Source organism: Benincasa hispida, chromosome 1 (assembly GCF_009727055.1).
Source record: "Benincasa hispida cultivar B227 chromosome 1, ASM972705v1, whole genome shotgun sequence".
NCBI lineage: Eukaryota > Viridiplantae > Streptophyta > Magnoliopsida > Cucurbitales > Cucurbitaceae > Benincasa > Benincasa hispida.
The window spans coordinates 2,622,496-2,643,697 of NC_052349.1; the positions used below are offsets into that span (position 1 = coordinate 2,622,496).

Genomic DNA, 21,202 nt, shown 5'->3' on the forward strand with positions numbered 1-21,202 from the left:
CTCATTGCTACACGATTGTCCAGTGCACAACTCCAACGCCCAGGCCCACTGCTCGCGTACACTTGAGGCTGTCGCATGTTTTGCTAACCCCTCAAGACTTTGGTTGCCGCATGCTTGTCCACGCATAGCCTTTCTTTTGGCCACACCTTAACTTCCTCCTATACCCAAATAACCTCTCAAATGAGCAAGGTCAACACATGGCACAACACTTAGCCAATTTTCTAGCCTCCAACGCATGACACTTAGCCAATTTTCTCCAGCTTTACCCAAGAGTCAAGCTTTCAAACTTTTCTTTTAACTTTTCACCCTTTTCTCTATGATTACACATTAATTATCGCATCAACCTACTTACCACACTGGTCTCAGTAGGGAACATACACAAATAGAGAAATCAAGGCTCAGGATTCACATTTACCTCCCCCTTAAGAAAATTTTGTCCTCGAAATTTCGCTACAAGTTCATCAATTAAACAACTGCAAATACTTGTTTTTCATTTGCTCTTCAGCTTCCCATGTAACTTCTTCAGTGCTATGGTTTTGCCATAGTACCTTTACCAATGATATTGTCTTATTCCTTAAGACTTGCTCTTTTCTGTCAAGAATCTTCACTGGTTCCTCTTCGTAGGACAAATTCTCTTTCAACTGCACTGGTTGCTCAGGTAACACATGGGTAGGATCTAGCACATACTTTCTTAGCATTGACACATGAAACACATCATGGATACGAGATAATTCTAGAGGTAATTCCAACCTATAAGCCATTGGGTCAACCCTCTCTATTATCTCGTAAGGTCGAATGTATCTCGGGCTCAACTTCCCTTTCCTACGAAACCTGAGTATTCCTTTCCACGGAGACAACTTAAGAAATACTTTATCGCCAACTTCAAATTCCAATTCCCTTCTCCGCTTATCAGCATAACTCTTTTGTCTGTCTCCAGCTGTTTTAAGATTTTCTTTTATATTCTTAACACTGTTTAACGTCTGTTGAACAAGTCATGGGCCTAATAATTTCCTTTCATCGACTTCATTCCAACATACCGAAGTTCTACATGGTCTTCCATATAAAGCCTCATACGGTGCCATTCCAATACTTGAATGGTAACTGTTGTTATACGCAAATTCGATCAATGATAGATGCGTATCCCAACTGCCCTTAAACTGCAATACACATGCCCTCAGCATGTCCTCTAGTGTCTGAATTTTCCGCTAAGACTAACCATCCGTTTGTGGATGAAAAGCTGTACTGAAATATAGCTTGGTACCCATAACTTTCTGCAAGCTAGGCCAAAACTTCGATGTAAACCTGGAATCTCGGTCTGATACAATCGAAACTAGAGCCCCAAACTGACTCACAATTCTGTCATTATACAACTTAGCTAACTGGTCTAGGGTAGAAGTAACTTTAATAGGTAAAAACTTAGCTGTCTTTGTCAATTTTTCCACAATTACCCATATACCATCATAGCTCGCTGATGTCCTAGGTAAACCAAATAGGAAATCCATCGTAACATGCTCCCACTTTCACTCTGGTACTAGGAGTGGATTAAGCAATCCTGTTGGCCTCTGTCGTTCAGGCTTAACTTGTTGACATACTAAACATCTGTCAACATACTCTGCTATTTCTCTTTTCATACCAGGCCACAAGTACGACTTCTTTAATGTTTTGTACACCTTCGTACTGCCTGGATGCATAACATTAGCCAAACTATGTGCCTATTCCAAAATAGCTTGTTTAAGTGCTAAGGTATTAGGTGCACATACCATACCTTCTTTTGATAACACTGTGTCTGCTCTTAACTAGTAGTCCGTTCTTAGACATTTACTTACTTCTTCAGCTAACTTCTGAAGATCAGAATCTCCTAGCTGTTCACGTAGAATATCATCTACGAGAGTAGGATGTACTTGAAATGAAGCTATCAAACCTCATGTCTGACCAATTGATAATGCTGCTTTAGCTAACTATCAGTACACCTCTTACTGTAAAGATAATAGCTCTGGCTGATCTGGTCTTTCTACTAAGAGCATCAGCCACCACATTTGTTTTACCTGGGTGGTAATCAATTGTACAGTTATAATATTTGATCAACTTGATCCATCTTCTCTGTCTCAAGTTTAGCTCTTTCTGATGAAAGATATACTTTAGACTCTTATGATCAGTGAATATATGACAACGTTCACCAAACAGGTAATGTCTCCACAACTTTAGAGCCAACACAACTGCTGCTAACTCTAAATTGTGCGTAGGGTAGTTACATTCATGCTTCTTTAACTGACAAGAAGCATAGGCCACTACCTTTCCTTCCTACATCAGCACATATCCTAATCCTCATCGGAATGCATCACAATAAATCTCAAACTTTTTACCTGGTGTAGGTAGAGTTAACATTGGTGCTGACACTAACCTCTGTTTCAACTCTTTAAAACTATGCTCGCATTCTGGCGACCACTCAAACTTCACATCTTTTCTGGTCAGGTTTGTCAATGGTAGAGCTATCTTAGAAAAGCCCTCCACGAATCTCCTGTAATATCCTACTAAACCCAGAAAACTGCATACTTCTGTTATAATCATGGGTCGTTCCCAGTTAACTATCGCTTCTGTCTTTTGGAAATATACATTGACTCCGTCAGCTAAAACTATATGCCCAAGAAATACAACTTGATTTAACCAAAAATCACACTTACTAAACTTGGCATATAGTTTCTTTTCTCTTAGCATTTGCAATACTAACCTCAGATGTTCCTTGTGTTTCTCTACACTACTGGAATATACTAGTATATCGTCTATGAAAACTATCACAAACTGATCTAGGTAAGGATGAAATATCTTACTCATCAAATCCATAAATACTGCAGGAGCTTTCATAAAACCAAACGCATTACTAGGAACTCATAATGTCCATACCTGGTCTTGAAAGCAATCTTGGGAACATCTGTTTTCTTCACCTTCAACTGGTGGTAACTTGATCTCAAATCTATCTTAGAGAACACCGTGGCTCCCTTTAACTGATCGAAAAGATCATCTATACGAGGCAATGGGTACTTATTCTTAATGGTCACCTTATTCAACTGTCTATAATCCATACATAATTTGAGAGTACTATATTTCTTTTTGACAAATAAGACTGACGCTCCCTAAGGCGACACACTGGGTCTAACGTACCCCTTATCCACAAGTTCCTGTAACTGAACTTTCAACTCCTTCAGTTCGACTGGTGCCATCTTATATAGTGCCTGGGATATAGGTGCTATACCTGGGACTAACTCAATAGTAAACTCAACTTCCCTGTCAGGTGGTAAGCCTGGTAGCTCTTCAGGGAACACATCTAAGAATTCTTGTACCACGTTCATCCTCAGGTCTTAGCTTTCTATTTTGTGAAACCGCTGCATAGACTAAATAAGCTTCACATCCCTTACTCAGCAGCTTTCCAACCTTCACTGCTGATATTAGACTTCTTGGAAGTATTCTTTTACATCCTACCAGGATTATTTCTTATTCACTTAGTTTTCTAAACACTATCTCTTTCTTAAAACAATCCATAATAGCATAGTAACATGCCTAAGATAACATCAAACACTAGTAACTCTAGTTGAATCAAGTCAACCCATGAACTCTGATTCCCAAGAAGTACTTCACAATTCCTGTAGTACTCATGTACAACTAGAGTATCTCCTATATGCGTAGAGATAAACAAATCCTCATTTATACGCTTAAGCACTCTATCTATATGCAATGCAAACATGCTAGATACAAATGAGTGCGTAGCACCAGGATTAAATAACACATAAGAGGACTGATTACATAAAGTTATCGTATCAGTTACGACATTTGGGACCTCTTTTGCTTCCTGGTGTGTCACAATGTACACTCTACCCTGTTGTTGCTGCTGTTGTTATTGCTGTTAGGGTCGTCCAGCTACCCCTTTCTACTTAGTTGTGCCGGATCCCTCACCTCTGGCTCCGGTCGCTCTAGTTTGGTCTACAACCTAGGTAACACCTCTTTGTTCGACCCAAACCCTGTTGGCTCGCGCCTTCATAACTCTTCATACCTGACTGTCCAGAGAACAGGGGTCTAAAACTCTTACCTCTCGTTTCCCCTGGAGTCCTGAACTGCTCCGCACCTAGCTGGAGTATATCTACCATTGCTACACTCTGCTAAACTCTGATAGTGGTCTCAACTAACTGAGTGAAATTCACCCAATTAGCTGTAGAGGTAACGAGTGTACGTATCTTTCTTCTTAGGCCATTTTCAAATTTCCTTAATCTCTCATTCTCTTCCGCGATGATCGGAAGGGCATACTGAGATAACTCTGTAAATCTTTGCTCGTACTCAACAACCGTCATCGATCCCTGAGTCAGCCTAAGAAACTCCTCCCTTTTTGCTTTTTTAAAAGCACTAGGGTAGTATTTATCCGCAAATACTTGTCTAAACTCAGGCCAAGTCATAGCTTCAGAACTGCTTCTCTTGGCCAATATCACTTTCCACCATTTTTCAGCCCCTTTCTGCAGCAAGAATGTCGATAACCTGACCTTATGGTCTTTAGGGCATCTTATAACATTAAAACATTTCTCAATCAAGTCCAACCAGACCTTAGCATCTACTGGATCTATGGCTCCATCGAGCATCGTGGCACTTAAAGCTTTCAGTCTCTCGACATCGAATTTCTTGTCTGGATCGGTTTGAATTGATCTTACACTCGTGGCCAATCTCTGGGCGATTCTATCAAATACTCGATCCTCCATCTGGGATCTGCATCTACCCGTGGGGTACTTGGCTCATTTACAAAAGTCGTCTCTTGCCCTACTAGGTCTCTAACTCTCTTCCCCTTCGAATTTGGGTCCTGTCTAACTTCAGGGCCTCTGCTTGTAGGGTCAACATTCCTCTCCTCCGCCTGCCTGCTCAGCCTGCCACTTTTCCTTGGCATCCTTGCCTAATTAGCAAGTACACATGTTAGGGACTTAGTTATGAGACTTAATCTAATGCCTGAACTCTCTCGTTCACTTAAAATTTCATGCTTTGATACCAAATGGTATCAACTAACTCTTTAACCTTCCCAGAACTTATGCTCTGATACCAAACTGTCATACCCCCTCCCAGACTACTCTCTGAGCCTAGGGAAGGACATGACTATAGCAGTTATCAACCCTTTTGCTGACACTTACTGCCTAGTAACTCTAGCGAAAATAACTATGATACCAACATGCAATCTCATACACAACGGATGCCTCTATGGCTAAAGAAAACATTAAGTGTTAAACAAAAAAAAAAAATTACAGAGATTACATCACTAGTTTCACAAGTTCCGATACCCAAAACATAGTCTCTATATGAACAACTGTAACATGTGCACAATATTTACAGTAACCACCTAACAGATGGGTTATAATAACTTTGTCCTTGAGTGGCAGAGTAGATGCAGAGCTACCTCATGAGGATTTGACCACTACCTGAGAGAAGAAAAACATTTGAAAACGGGGTGAGCTTGCTAGCCCAGTGAGTGACTTAAGAAAGAACATTGATTCTCATGCAAAAATCTCAATAAAGAGATTAAATTGAAATATAAATTTCTGCAGTAACCTTGTACTGTAATATAAACATTTTCTAAGAATAAATCATATAAAGCTATTTTCATCGTAAAACATTAAATTGTTACTTAATTGAGAATAACCCTGCTGTAGGTAAATCCCAACATCAACTGCTCTTCAAGAGAGAACCCTTTTGCTCAATCTCTGACTTTAACTACCTACGTGCACGTGGCCATAACTAAGTACCATCGTACCTTAGGTACTTTTGCTGAGATACCTTCTCAAACGTCCCTCAGTATTGAGTTGCTCGGATACCTTCTCAAATGTCCCTCGATACCAAGTTTCAAGTAAAACTAGTCATACAATGATTTCTCTTTAAAGCACGTAAAGAATAATGCATAGAAAACATGTCTTTAAAGATACTAATGTATGCTTGGTGTAATTAACACACATAAACAATTTTTCAATAAACTTTCATACATAGCATGCGTATAAAACATAACTCATGGTTTGCTTGGAATTTACTTTGCAAAACTAGCTGGCATGATAATAATCTTTCTTTAAAACATGATTTCTTTAAAACATTGTAAATATTTAGTCACTCACAACTTTTAGAACTATTTCTCAAAGGTCGATATGCTTTTATCCCTGGTGTCAATCCTGTGGATACAAAAGCATATATTAGCTACTAACATAAGCCTCCCTTTTGAGATTAACCCTTAATTAAGCTTTGCGTTTAGCCTTCCCTTTTGAAGACTTTCAGTCAATGCACCTTGCTCTATACCTTAATAATTAGGAATTTCTTTGAGATTTGGCTCATGTAAAGCTTCCAACCGCTCTTCACAAACGCAACACCACTTATGCAACCAACACTTTTCTCTCTAAGTGTGCTTACAGCTGCATATGGTTGTCTTCAAGGCTGCTTATGCATCCAAGACTCCACTGCAAGCTCTCCTTGGCCTACACAGCAGGTCCAACACACGGAAAAACTTAGCCCTTGGTCTGTTCAAGCATTTCCTTCGAGTTGTCAGCTTACTCAACTCAAGCAGCTGCCTGCTTGTTCATGAAATTCCAGATTCAACTTACGAAATTAATAACTCAAATTTCAAAGCTCGTCTCAAGAAATTTCCTTCTAAAAACTTGTTAATAATTATCTTAGGAATCTTACCTCAAAATTTCAGCTTCATAATCCTTGCGGTCTGTCCTAGAGACTCAATTGTTTAACGATGGATCAGATTCATCCGAGAACATAATCTCTGGTCCTTTCTCTCCTTCTCCAGCCTGAATCCGTTGAGGACTTCTTCTGGCAGTGTCACCTCTTAAAGTAGACACTCAGAGCTTTCCAACAACACCAAGAACTCTAAATTTACACGGAGGAATGATCAAACTGATCGTTTGAAGTTTGGCCTCCCTTTTTTATATTGCTTTCCACCGCTTCTCATTAAAGCATAGCATGACACTTCATTTTTCATGGAGTTAAATCCGGTGCTAAGGACATATGGTGCTTTTAATCGGTGATTAATGCCGATCAATATAAGTCCAATCATTTAGCTTATCGCTTCATCATTTAGTGATCTCACGATGATGCTTGTCAACCGACGATCTCGCCCTCGCCCAATGCATAGTGTAACGGTCATGCTTGTCCAGGGCCTGTTGCCCATGGCCACATGCCCAATCCAACCCCCTTCTAGCTTACTTTCATATCATGTATTGTATTAGTTTAGTTAGCTTGCTTTCTTTACATTTTCATTGTAAGTGACCACTCGCCCTTTTGCATATGCAAGGGCGCCAGTTGGCTTTTTGTTCAGAATGCACTATATGGGGATAAGACTAACCATCATTTCCTCATACCCGGAGTAGTACTCTATAAAGCCGTTGTTGTTGCTTATTGCTTTCTAGTCTACTACAATCTTTCTTTCTTTATTCACACACACAAATCTTCTTACGAAAACCTTTTCTCTAAACCTGTTTTCTAAAACCGTTTTCCCTAAAACGGGGGTGGAGGTTGCAAGAGGCACTCGGTGTGCCATCGGCAGTCCGTAATCGAGTTGGCTGACTTGTTCGTGAGCGGGAACAAGTGCCACACAATCGCTAAGAGAAGCTTCCAAAAGAGCGATTGTGACAGTTTGTATCAGAGCCAGGTTGGCTTATAGAGGGAAGATCAGTGATCATGTCGCGACGAAGAACCTGAACAAGTCCCATGTGGACAGATTGGTAGAGATGGAAGAACAAATGCTCTACTTGAGAGAGGTCCCAGATAATGTTCGTTTCCTTGAGACTCGGCTACAAGAAGTTGCCGAGAAAGCCGATGGAATTGATGCGGTGGTAGGCCGCCTAGACGGATTACCCGTCAGAGAATTGATGATGAGGGTAGAGACCCTCGAGACACAAACAGTACGGTCCGGCAGCTTAACGAGGCGATAGCTGCTTGGGCTCTGTTGCCCACATAAGAGGAGCGTGTCGAAGAGCTGGACAGCTCCCAAAAAGTAATACTTCAGATGGTAACCGATTTATCTGAAGACTTTCGATCGGCCCTGGATGTCGTCAGAGCCGAGATAGCGGATGTGAGTGCTAGGGTGAATCTCACCATCCGAGCGGTAGGGAACCAAGCCCCCCTGGGGGAGCAATGGCAGTGAGCCGATAAAAAATCCCAGAACCGAAACCTTTCTGTGGGGTGCGAGAAGCGAAAGCCCTGGAAAATTTTATCTTTGACCTTGAGCAATACTTCAAAGCGACGAACACAGTGACTGAAGAGTCGAAAGTCACAATAGCAACGATGCATCTAGTTGAAGATGCGAAACTGTGGTGGAGATCACGGTTTACAGACATATAGGAAGGACGCTGCACTATTGATACTTGGGATAGATTGAAACAAGAACTTCGTTCGCAGTTCTTCCCTGAAAATGTCGAGATCTTGGCTCGACGAAAACTCCGAGAGCTAAAGCAAACAGGTAACATCAGGGACTATGTAAAACAATTTGCAGACTCATGTTGGACATACGAGATATGTCTGAAAAGGACAAGGTCTTTTGCTTTGTGGAAGGGCAAACCGTGGGCGAAATCAAAACTATACGAACAGAGAGTACAGGATCTCCCTCTGCCTACGCGGCAGCTGAACGGCTATATGACCTTAGCACTGACTCACAAGATGTGAGGAAGCAATCAACTTCCTCCAATGGGGGAAACAGAAATAGCCGTTCCAGTCCTCCCAGACCTGGGGGAGGAGACAAGAACACAGAGGGGACCGTAAATCGTCCCAATCGAGATCAGGAAACAACTGGCGGGGGGCCGCCACAACAGCATAACAATTACAATCGGCCCCTGTCTTGTTTCATATGTAGAGGGCCACACAGGGCGGGCGAATGTCCTAATCGAACTGCGTTCAATGCTTTTCAAGCCACATTAGCCTCTACCTCCGAAGACAAGGCTGAACTGGAGGAGACGGTAACCGAGCCAGCGGCTGATTGAGAATCTCAGGATGGGGCATTGAAATTCCTAATCTGCACTTCAGAAGAATATGGGAAAGGCGACGGAGCCACTAGAGAAAGGTCTCATGTATGTAGACGCTTGGGTCAACCAAAGATCGACCAAAACCTCTATGGTTGACTCTGGGCTACCCATAACTTCATGGCTGAAACGGAAGCTCGCCGCCTGATTGAATTGAGAAAGATATGCAGGGAAGATGAAAGCTTTGAATTCCGCAGCCCTACCAATTACGGGGATAGCGAAGAGAACTCCGGTGAAGTTAGGAGACTGGAAGGGCTTCGTTGACTTCGTAATTGTCAAAATGGATGATTTCGACTGTGGTACTGGGGATGGAATTTCTGCTTGAAACATAAATCATACCAATGCCCCTTGCCAAATGCTTGGTCATTACCGGATCTCACCGACCGTAGTCCAAAGCCAGTACAAGCAGCCAAATGGGGTGAGAATGATCTCAGCCCTCCAATTGAAGAGGGCCTGGCCCACGACGAACCCACGTTCATGGCCATCCGATAGAGTCAGTTGAGTCCACTGAAGAGGAGATCCCCCAAGACGTTCTATTTGTCTTGGAAGAGTATCGGGACGTCATGCCGAAAAGCTTGCCCAAGTCCTTACCCCCACGAAGGGGGATTGACCATGAGATTGAGTTGTTGCCAGGGGCAAAGCAGCCTGCCAAGAATGCATATCGGATGGCCCCGCCAGAATTGACTGAGCTTCGGAAACAGTTAGACGAGTTGTTAGAGGCAGGATTTATTAGACCGGCGAAGGCTCCTTTTGGAGCCCTAGTACTGTTCCGAAAAAGAAGGATGGGAGCCTCCGGTTGTGCATCGGCTATCGGGCCTTGAATAAGCTCACAGTCCGCAACAAATATCCCCTTCCTATCATCACTGACTTATTTGATCAGCTTCACGGTGCTAAGTATTTCTCGAAGCTGGACCTACGGTCTTGATATTATCAGGTTCGAATTGCTGAAGGAGACGAACCTAAGACGACCTGTGTCACGAGATACGGAGCCTTCGAATTCCTCGTGATGCCCTTTGGCCTCACTAATGCTCCAGCAACGTTCTGTACCCTAATGAACCAAGTGTTTCACGAATACCTCGACAAATTCGTCGTAGTGTATCTTGATGACATTGTGGTCTATAGTTCCTCGCTGGAGGACCATCGACATCACCTCCAACTAGTCTTTGAAAAGCTGAGGAGAAATCAGTTGTATGTAAAGAGAGAGAAGTGCTCCTTTGCCCAAGAGCGCATAAATTTCCTCGGCCACGTGATTGAGTGTGGTCGGATTGGTATGGAAGAGAGACAGGTGGCTGCAATTAGAGACTGGAGGGTACCATCATCCGTGACCGAACTACGATCCTTCCTCGGACTAACCAACTACTATAGGCGGTTCGTAGAAGGATTCTCGAGAAGAACAGGGCCATTAACCGAACTGTTGAAGAAGGATAGCCAATGGAGCTGGACTCCCGAATGTCAGGGCCGCCTTTGAGGGCCTAAAGAAAGTGATGATTGAGGGGCCGGTCCTCGGAATTGCCGACGTGACCAAGCCATTTGAAGTAGAGACTGATGCTTCTGACTTCGCGTTGGGCGGTGTTCTCCTCCAAGACGGACACCCATCGCGTATGAGAGTAGAAAACTAAATGATGCCGAACGGAGGTATGCCGCCTCCGAGAAAGAGATGTAGCAGTAGTTCACTGCTTGAGGGCCTGGAGACAGTATCTCTTGGGGCCAAGTTCTGGTCAAGACCGACAACAACTCCATTTGTCACTTCTTCAACCAACCGAAGTTGTCGTCGAAACAAGCACGGTGGCAGGAATGTCTAGCGGAGTTCGACTTCCAGTTCGAACATAGATCGGGAAAAGCAACCAAGCGGCTGATGCTCTTAGCCGAAAGAGCGAACATGCGCCTGTGCATGTTCGCCCGCCTATAAGCAAGTACGTTGAGTGCAACAGTACGAGAAACTGTCAAAGCTCACTTGACAAATGACGCAGCGGCGCAGGCCATCTTACAGTTGGCCAGAGAGGGGAAGACACGCCAGTTCTGGTGGAAGATGATCTACTATACACCAAAGGCAATGCCTCTACATCCCCAGATCCGGGGAGTTACGAAGGTCGCTGATGAAGGAGTGTCACGACACACGCTGGGCAGGACATAATGGTTGGCAGAGGACTTATGCCCTTTTGAAGCAAGGCACTATTGGCCAAGTCTTCGAGACGATGTCATGCAATTTACCAAGACTTGCCTTGTCTGCCAACAAGATAAGGTTGAAAGGGCGAAATTAGCGGGTCTGCTGGAACCCCTACCTGTGCCCTTTAGACCGTGGGAGAGTGTGTCTCTCAGCTTCATCACCCATTTGCCCAAGGTGGGAGAGTTTGAATCGATCCTTGTTATCATCGACCGGTTCTCGAAATATGCCACGTTCGTCCCAACGCCGAAAATGTGCACAGCCGTGATGATTGCTCTAGCTGTTCTTCAAACACATTGTGAAATTATGGGTGTCTCCATAGCATGTTAGCATCGGGACGAAAGATTCACTGGGACATTCTGAACAGAATTGTTCAGAATATTGGGATCATCACTGAATATCTCCTCAGCTATCATCCCCAAACTGACGGTCAGACGGAATGCTTCAACAGTATGCTCGAGGAATATCTACGTCACTTTATCGACGCTAGACAGAAGATTGGGTCCAATTGTTAGATGTGGTCAGTTCAGCTTCAATAGCCAACAAGATTCCGCGACCGGAAAAACGCCCTTCGAAGTGGTGTGCGGCAAACAGCCACTCTTGCCACACTTGGTGGACAACCCTTATGCAGGCAAAAGTCCTCAGGCACATAACTTCACTAAAATGTGGAGCAAAACCTCTGAGATCACTCGCGCCTACCTAGAAAGAGCATCGAAGAGGATGAAAAGTGGGCTGATAAGAAGCGGAGGGCCCTTGAGTTTCAAGCTGGGGACAAGGTCCTGATCAAGCTACGACCGGAACAGTTTCGTTTTCGAGGCCAGAGAGACCAACGGCTAGTAAGGAAATATGAAGGTCCAGTGGAGGTAATTGAGAAGGTCGGAGAACCTCATATAGGGTTCAGTTACCCTCATGGATGAAGATTCATCCTGTCATCCATGTGAGTATCCTGAAGCCCTATCATCCCGATCCCGAGGATGAACAGCGAAACATGCTAAGGCGCCCACCGGTCACGATGAAGAGTTCTGCTGAGAAAGAAGTTGCACAAATCCTAGATAAACGTACGCGCCGTATTGGAAGACCCAGGCGAGAACTGACAGAGTTCTTAGTGAAATGGAAGGATCTCCCCGACGAAGAGATCAGTTGGGAGTGGGCCGAAGACTTGAAGAGTGCAGCTCCAGCCATCGCAGATTTGAACAAGGTCGGTTGACGGGGATGTCAACCAATTAAGTGGGGAGAATGTAACGGTCAGCTTGTCCAGGGCCTGTTGCCCATGGCCGCATGCCCAATCCAACCCCCTTCTAGCTTACTTTCATATCCTGTATTGTATTAGTTTAGTTAGCTTGCTTTCTTTACATTTTCATTGTAAGTGACCACTCGCCCTTTTGCATATGCAAGGGCGCCAGTTGGCTTTTTGTTCAGAATGCACTATATGGGGATAAGACTAACCATCATTTCCTCATACCCGGAGTAGTACTCTATAAAGCCGTTGTTGTTGCTTATTGCTTTCTAGTCTACTACAATCTTTCTTTCTTTATTCACACTCACAAATCTTCTTACGAAAACCTTTTCTCTAAACCCGTTTTCTAAAACCGTTTTCCCTAAAACGGGGGTGGAGGTTGCAAAGAGCACTCGGTGTGCCATCGGCAGTCCGTAATCGAGTTGGCTGACTTGTTCGTGAGCGGGAACAAGTGCCGCACAATCGCTAAGAGAAGCTTCTGAAAGAGCGATTGTGACACATAGCATACAGCCGGCGACACAACTCTGCCCATCGTGTAGATCTTGCTAATGTCCATCGTGTAGCACTGACGCGCATTGTCTAGCGCAGCACGGCTATCATCTAGCGCCCATACCCATCGCATAGCGTCATTGACCAGCATCATCGTCTAGCGCCGATACCGATTGTGCAGTGCCAACGCCCCATCGCTCAACACTATCGTCCATCGCATAGCGCTATCGTTTAGCGCGACCCTTCGCATCGTCTAATGTCGCATCTTGCTGCACGATCGCCTACTGCATCGCTCAACATCGCCCCTTGTTGCACGATCGCCTACCTCATCGCTAGCTCCGCGCATTTGCTACACGATCGTCCTACACCTACTCATTGTTACACGATCGTCCAACACCCGCTCATTGCTACACGATCGTCCAGCGTATAACTCCAACGCCCAACGTCTACTGCTCGCGCACACTTGAGGCTACCTCATGCTTTGCTAACCTCTCAAGACTTTGGCTGCCGCATTGCCTTTATCTTGGCCACACCTTAACTTCCTCCTATGCCCAAATAACCTCTCAAATGAGCAAGGCCAACGCATGGCACAACACTTAGCCAATTTTCTCAAGCTTTACCCAAGAGTCAAGCTTTCAAACTCAAACTTTTCTTCTAACTTTTCACTCTTTTCTCTATAATTACACATTAATTCTCACATCAACCTACTCACCACACTGGTCTCAGTAGGGAACATACATAAGTAGAGAAATCAGTGCTCAGGGTTCACATTAATTCATTAATTAGACATCAATTATATCAAATATAATATTTCAAACCCTAAACCAAGTTTGAACATCTCAAATTCTCTCAACACGCTATTCTAAGGTTTTAGTCCTTTTACGAGCTGGTAGTGAGACCTAATGGACCTACAAACCATGAGCAGGATATCATCAACATAAAGTACTAGAAAAGCTACATTTGTGTTGACTATTTTCTTGTAAAAACAAGGTTTGTCAACATTCTGTTCAAAGTCGTAAGATTTGATCGCAGTGTCAAATCTTATATTCCAGGATGGAAATGCTTGTTTTAACCCATAAATGGATCTTTTAAGCATGCAAACTTTTTGCTCTTGACCCTATTCAATGAACCTTTCTGGTTGAGACATATAAATACTTTCTTTAAGATGACCATTTGAAAAGGTTGTCTTGACATCCATTTGCCATATTTCATCATCGTAAAAGGCAGCAATGGATAAAAGTATTCTAATAGACTTATTCATGGCAACAAAAGAGAAGGTTTCTTCATAGTTTATCCCCTCTTTTTGGGTAAAACCTTTTGCCACTGGTCTAATTTTATAGGTTTGTACCTCACCAGCTTGGTCTCGTTTTCTCTTACAGATCCATTTACAACCAATATGTTTTACCCCATCTAGTTGATATATAAGTTCTCAGACATAATTGAAGTACATTGACTCCATTTCAAGGTCCATGGTTTTTATCCATTGGTCTCTATCTACATCTTCCATTGCTTGTTTAAAGGTCAATGGATTCTTTAAGCAGGTATAACAACTTAAGTTTCTGTTAAATCCATGTATCTTCCAAACTGTTGAATACCCCTCCCATTACGTCGAGGTATTCTTAATTCATGAGAAGGATGTGATGAACCAATTTCATTCTACAACTTTTGTCAAAGGATCAACTTGATCAACAACTTTTGTTGATTTATCTGTAGATTCTTTGAACATTTCATTTAATACTAGTATACTACGAGGTTGATGATTTCTTATATGGTCATCCCCTAAGAATGTAGCATTTTTCGATACATGTACTTTTTCATCTTGAGGATCATAAAATAGACCACCTTTTGTTTCTTTGGAGTATCCTATAAATAGGCATACTTTTGAACGTAGTTCCAATTTCTTAGAGTTTTGTACTAACACACATGCTATGCATCCCTAGATTCTAAAGTGACGTAAACTACCTTTATGTCCTCTCCATAGCTCATATATGGTGTTTTTGAAACACCTTTTGAGGGAACCATGTTCAAAATATATACTGCAGTCTACACTGCATACCCCCAAAAAGACTGAGGTAACTGGGATAACTCATCATTGAACGAACTATGTCTATTTCTCCTTTCTACTACACCATTTTATTGTGGTGTACCAGGTGTAGTAAGTTGGGATTGAATTCCACGTTCTACTAAATAGTTATGAAATTACAAATCCATATACCCACCACCTCGATCTCATCGAAGAGTTGTAATCTTTTTACCTAATAAGTGCTCAACTTATGACTTATACCTTTTGAAATTTTCAAGAATGTCGGATTTACGATGCATCAAGTAGACGCAGCCATATCTTGAATAGTCATCAATAAAACTGATGAAATCCTCCTCAAGTTTTAATATTCATCGGACCATAAAGGTCTGAATGTACTAACTCTAAAGGTTATTTGGCTCTAAGACCTTTTCCTGAAAACGATCTTTTGGTCATTTTCCCCCTAAGACATGACTCACTTGAAGGTAAAGAATTGTCTTCCAACTGATTTAGTGTCTGAGTCTTAAATTACAAAGATAGGCATTGGAAGAAATCTTTCGTTTCTTATTTTGAGTATCGATTGTTTTAAAAATATCTATACTTAAAATAGCTTTTTCCCGAATTGGTTTTATAACATACAAGTTATTTTCAAGTTTAGCAGAACATATTTGATCACCTCTTGAACTAATGAACACTTCATTTACATCAAAAATAACTTTGTACATATGCTATAGTAAACAAGATACAAAGATTAAGTTCTTTTTCATATTAGGTACAAAGTATACATTTTCTAGAAAAATTAAAGCTTCTCCAAAAAATAACTTAAGATCTCCTACTACTTCAGCTAAAATGACTTCACTTGTTCCCACTTCAAAAGTCATCTCGTTCTCCGTCGGCTGTCTCCGCGAACTAGTTTCATGAATAAAAGTGCAAATATAATTAGCGGTGCTCGAATCCAATATCCAGGTTAAATGAGAACTTTCCACTAAACATGTTTCAATTACAAGTAAATCAGATTTACCTTGGTTTATCTTTTCAGCCTTCTTTTTAGCAAGATATTCAGGTAAGTTCCTAGGTAGGGGGTGTTCCATTTCCGTGAGCTTAAATACCCCAACCTAGACAAAACTGGCCGTAGACAAAGGTCCTTCATAGATACATTTGCTACAACTTTAATCTTTTATTAAAACTAATTTAATCCTATTAAACTGATTAAAAAGATTAAACTTATTCCTAATCTTATTAGAAACATTGTGAACTTAAGTCTATCTAAATCATATTTTAAACTATTTTTAAAAAATGATTCTAACCCAAGTTAGCATGCAAATCTTTATGATTGATTTTAATTTCTAATTTTATTTAATTATAACAATTACATAAAAAAAAATGAAATAAACTCAAACCAAACATTACAAGTGAAATTATACTTAGGAAAACTATAACAATTATGAAATTACCTAAAGTAATGACATGCTACATGTAATTACACTTTTAGTTTTCATTACTTAAACATACATAACCATTATATACTAAAGTAATGAAAATAAAAGGTTAACATTATATACTAATGCAAACATATACTACAACATCTATATTATATGATGTATGAGCATGCTATAATATTAAATCATGCAACTATATTCTAACAATTATGATATTCATGATGCATGATAAATAATGCATAACCTATGATGAGATTTTACTATATGACATACATTATGACACATATAAAATAAATAAATCATACATTCAATGCAGAACATAAAAAATAATTAATTAGACCGAGATTAGACTCCTAAACAACTAATTAAATTAATATAACTTATATATTAATTTAATTAATTAAATAACTATTTATTACAAAAAAAAACTTCAAAACAGGTTGAACCAGCCTAGTCCCACAAACTGCAGCTAAATCGGACCTGCGAACCGCGCGAACCACTCGAACCCCACGAACCAAACGTAAACCAGATGCAACACACACCCCTTTTCAATCTCGAAGCATCCGTTTTCTTTCATTTTTTTTGGCCTCGTTTTCTCCAGAATTTCACCAGAAAAATCACGAATGACACGTACTTAATCAAATACAAACTCTATTGCAAATTTATGCCCAAAACAATGGGCCCTTACAAACCAATTTCTAAAAAAAAAAAAAAAAAAANACATACATTATGACACATATAAAATAAATAAATCATACATTCAATGCAGAACATAAAAAATAATTAATTAGACCGAGATTAGACTCCTAAACAACAACTTAATTAAATACAGACTTTGTTGCAAATTTATGCTCAAAACAATGAGCACTTACAAACCAATTTGTAAAAACAAATCCAATAAATCTATACAGTCCAACTCCAAAAACATCCAAAAATGTAAAACCTCATTTATCAACATGAATTACAGAACAGTAAATGAATCCGACCATAAAAACTGTAAATTAATTCCGGAAACTAATAAAATTGGGGATAAGAACCCCGCTCTGATACCAATTGAAATACTGTGCTCCGATGCGAAAGTGGGATTGGTCCCAATTTTAGTTTTTCACATAATGTAAATGAAGGAAATCTAAACAGAGATATCCATAAACAACGGAAGTGGATCGTTCCAAATTCCATTCAGAATGAACACAACATTTATAGTCTTAAACAGAAACAAACAGATTATGCATAAACCAAAATTACAGCATGCTATAAGAAGATACAAGAGATAGAGTATGCGTACCTTTGAAGAACTCTTCTTCGAGTATCCCTCGATCAATGTCCAATGCGTCCAAAGCAGTACTCGAATGCATGAATAGAACACGACCTCCACGAACTTTTGGATATACCTCAAACCCAATCGAGCCCAGCTCAATCCACCAACGTATTTAGAACACCACCACAAGTGCTATCTTGGAATTCTCGATGTGAGAATCCAAGAGTTGTGGGCTCTGTATGATCTTGGATTGAGGAAGACAGGAGGTAGACGATTGAGTAGACGATCGAGTAAGTGGGAGATGAAAACTGTCTATCGTATAGACGATGTACTCGATCGTTTAGAAGATGAAGCCTATCGTATAGACTTTGCTACTCGATCGTGTAGCAACGATCAATGATAACTATTGTATAGTCAACTCGTAGCTTGATAGTGTACGCTCTTAACGCTATCACTTAGTAAAAACACTTTTTACTTGATAGCCTTTTCGTGAGATTTTCCCAAATGAATCAACTACTAAATATGGAAAACAATTTTCCTTTTATCTCACGGTTATCACAAAACTTCCAATAACCTTACACTCAATTCGGTTATTAGAGAAAAAGAATTAATTATTATATAATTAATATATTATTAATAAATATGATAACCAACTCATCATATTATATTTATAACCTATAGTTTTAATATTGCATCATATGAAACATATATACCATAGTTCTTTTTCTATTTTATGGTATTTAATATAAATATTATTTATATTAATTCCTCCAATTAATGTATCTAATACATCATATCAATTATATCACATATAATTGAATTTCCCCTTGTTAATTTGAACACTTCAAACTAACCCAAAATTTGATTCTCAACTAGAACCCATTGAGCTACCAAGGGGACCTCATGGACCTGTAATGTAAAACTCCAACGATACGTGAATAACTGACTTAAACTCTTTAGTCACGAGATTCACCATCTGTTAACTGTTGGTCACTCCACTAAAGACCGACAGCTGCACTCTTTGCACTACAGATATATTTCTGTGTCCATATAACCAATCAACAGTGCGATGACCCTTCATAAATCGCTCGTAAGTATAGCTGGGCCAATTTACCATTTTGCCCTTTAGTTACATCTAACTCCTTAAGTACCTTTGATTCCTCTAATGAATAATAAGTCCTAGTCCTACTATGGCTGAATCCTCTCTTCCAAAGAGAGGGTGTGAAGGATCTCTTACCGAAGAGTTCCATGAGCACGTTCGGATCACTCCGATCTTATAGTGACCGAAATACATATTGTACATTCAAAACATACAGTTATGCAAACAAACACTAATTATCGGCATGCTATGAACAACAAAATAACAAGGGAAAGAGTGTCATACCAGTTGAAGACGTTCTTCAAACTTGAGCATTCACAGCAACAGAAAACGTCCACGCGATCTACCAATGCCCAACGGAAGCGTCGACTATAGCAGCACGAACAACCGCAAACACGAACATCGTGGGGACGACACCACCAGAAAAGAGCCCTGGGTATTCTCACAGTGAGAACTCAAAGCATGGTCTTTGGTGAATTTAGTAGAAGAAAGAGGAATATAAGATCGTGTAGGCGATAAGCAAGTGGGAAGGAAAAAGCTGTTATCGCATAGCAGAATGCTTATCGTTTAGGAGAAGCTACACGATCGTGTAGGTTTTACTAAATGATCATTTAGGAAATGGTATATGATCTTTTAACAAAATCGGCACAGTACACGATCGTTTAGAGAAGCTATGCGATCGTGTAGGAAATAGTGTGCGATCGTTTAGGGTGAGGTAGGCGATTATTTAGGCGAAGAAGAGCTATCGTATAGGCTCTCGATTCTCTTAAGCGATCGTGTTTTTACCAGTGCGCGCTCTCTTTTTCTCTTCGGGCGTTCTATCAAAATTAAAACTATTTTCATTTTAATTCATCGGTTACAATAACCGATGCTGCCCCACTAACCCACGCCCAAACGTGAATTTTGGATTAATTATCATATAATTAACCAACTAATTAATTAAAAAAATATAATCATATTATATTTTTATTCTATAGTTTGATATCACATATCTACTATAGTATTTTCTCCTTTACTTGATATAAATCATATTTATATCTAATTTCCTTCAAAATAATGTATCTCATACATTTAGCCAGTTATATCATATATAATTAACTCGTTCAATTGTATCATATATAATCAAACTTCCTCTTGTAAATTTGAACATTTCAAATTAACCCAAACACTAGTTCTCGACTTTATCCAAGCTACCTAGGGAACCTAATGGACCTGTGGCTCGAAGCTCCAACAGTCCATGAATAGCCAACTAAACTCTTTAGCCACGAAATCCACCATCCGTTAACTGTTAGGCATTCCACTAAAGACCAACAACTGAACTCTTTTTACCACAGATATATTTCTGTGTCCATCGGATATAACCAATCATGAGTACGATGACCCTTCATAGATGCTCGTAAGTACAACTAGGCCAAATTACCGTTTTGCCCCTATAATTACATCTCACTCCTTAAGTACCACTGATTCCTCTAATGAACAATACAACATAGTCCAACTATGTTTGATCCTCCTCTAGGAACGTAGCATTTTTTGAAACAAACACCCTATTTTCCATCGGATCATAAAAATAACCCCCTCATGTACCTTTGGGGTAGCCTACAAAGAGGCATAACCTCGACCGTGGTTCCAACTTCTTGGGATTAGCCTCAAGCACATATGCAGGAAAACCCCAAATGCAGAAGTGACGTAGACTAGCTTTACACTTGTTCCACAACTCCAGAGGTGTTCTTGAAACACTCTTAGAGGGAACACGATGTATGTATACCGCAGTCTCCACTGTGAAACCCCAAAACGAGTCCGATAAGGAAGCGTAACTCATCATCGAGCGAACCATGTCCAACAAGGTTCTATTTCTCCTCTCCGCTACACCATTCTGCTGAAGTGTACCCGACGCTGAGAGTTGGGAAACAATTCCATGTTCTATCAAATAGTCCTGGAATGCTAAGTCTAAAAACTCTCCACCTCGTTCCGATCGAAGTGTTTTAATTTGTCTATCTAATGCGTTTTCAACTTCAGCCTTGAACTCTTTGAACTTTTCAAAGGATTCAAACTTCCGTTGCATAAGATAAACATACCTGTACCTTGAGTAATCATCAGTAAAACTGATAAAATACTCATAGCCACCTCGGGCTCGTACATTCATAGGACCACAAAGGTCAGAATGTACTAACTAAAGAGGCTCCTTGGCTCTATAAATTTTTTCAGTAAAAGGTTGTTTAGTCATCTTACCCTCAAGACAAGATTCGCACACTGGTAAAGAATTTTCTTCTAACTCATTTAGAAGTCCATTCTTCATCAATCTCTCAATCCTATTGAGATTGATGTGCCTTAAACGAAGATGCCAAAGTTGGGCATTTTATTTTGGAGAAATTCGCGTTTTGATTGAGTTACGACAGTTCTGAACAATTCAGTATTATGAAGGGAATTAATGGCTAACAGCCTTAACACATATAAATTCGATTCCAGA

At 40.6% G+C, this 21,202-nt stretch overlaps 1 protein-coding gene across 1 annotated transcript; it reads right to left on the bottom strand.

Annotated features, from left to right (window-relative positions):
- Window positions 1-461: 461 nt before the first annotated feature.
- LOC120074858 lies at window positions 462-4,739 on the bottom strand. Its single transcript, XM_039028031.1, has 8 exons — window positions 4,297-4,739; window positions 3,556-3,638; window positions 1,971-2,045; window positions 1,827-1,882; window positions 1,533-1,712; window positions 1,217-1,424; window positions 1,038-1,101; window positions 462-969 (listed from the first exon to the last, which is right to left on the bottom strand). Exons 1-8 carry the CDS (start codon window positions 4,737-4,739, stop codon window positions 462-464), a joined length of 1,617 nt encoding a protein of 538 aa, XP_038883959.1.
- Between the last annotated feature and the right edge of the window lie 16,463 nt (window positions 4,740-21,202).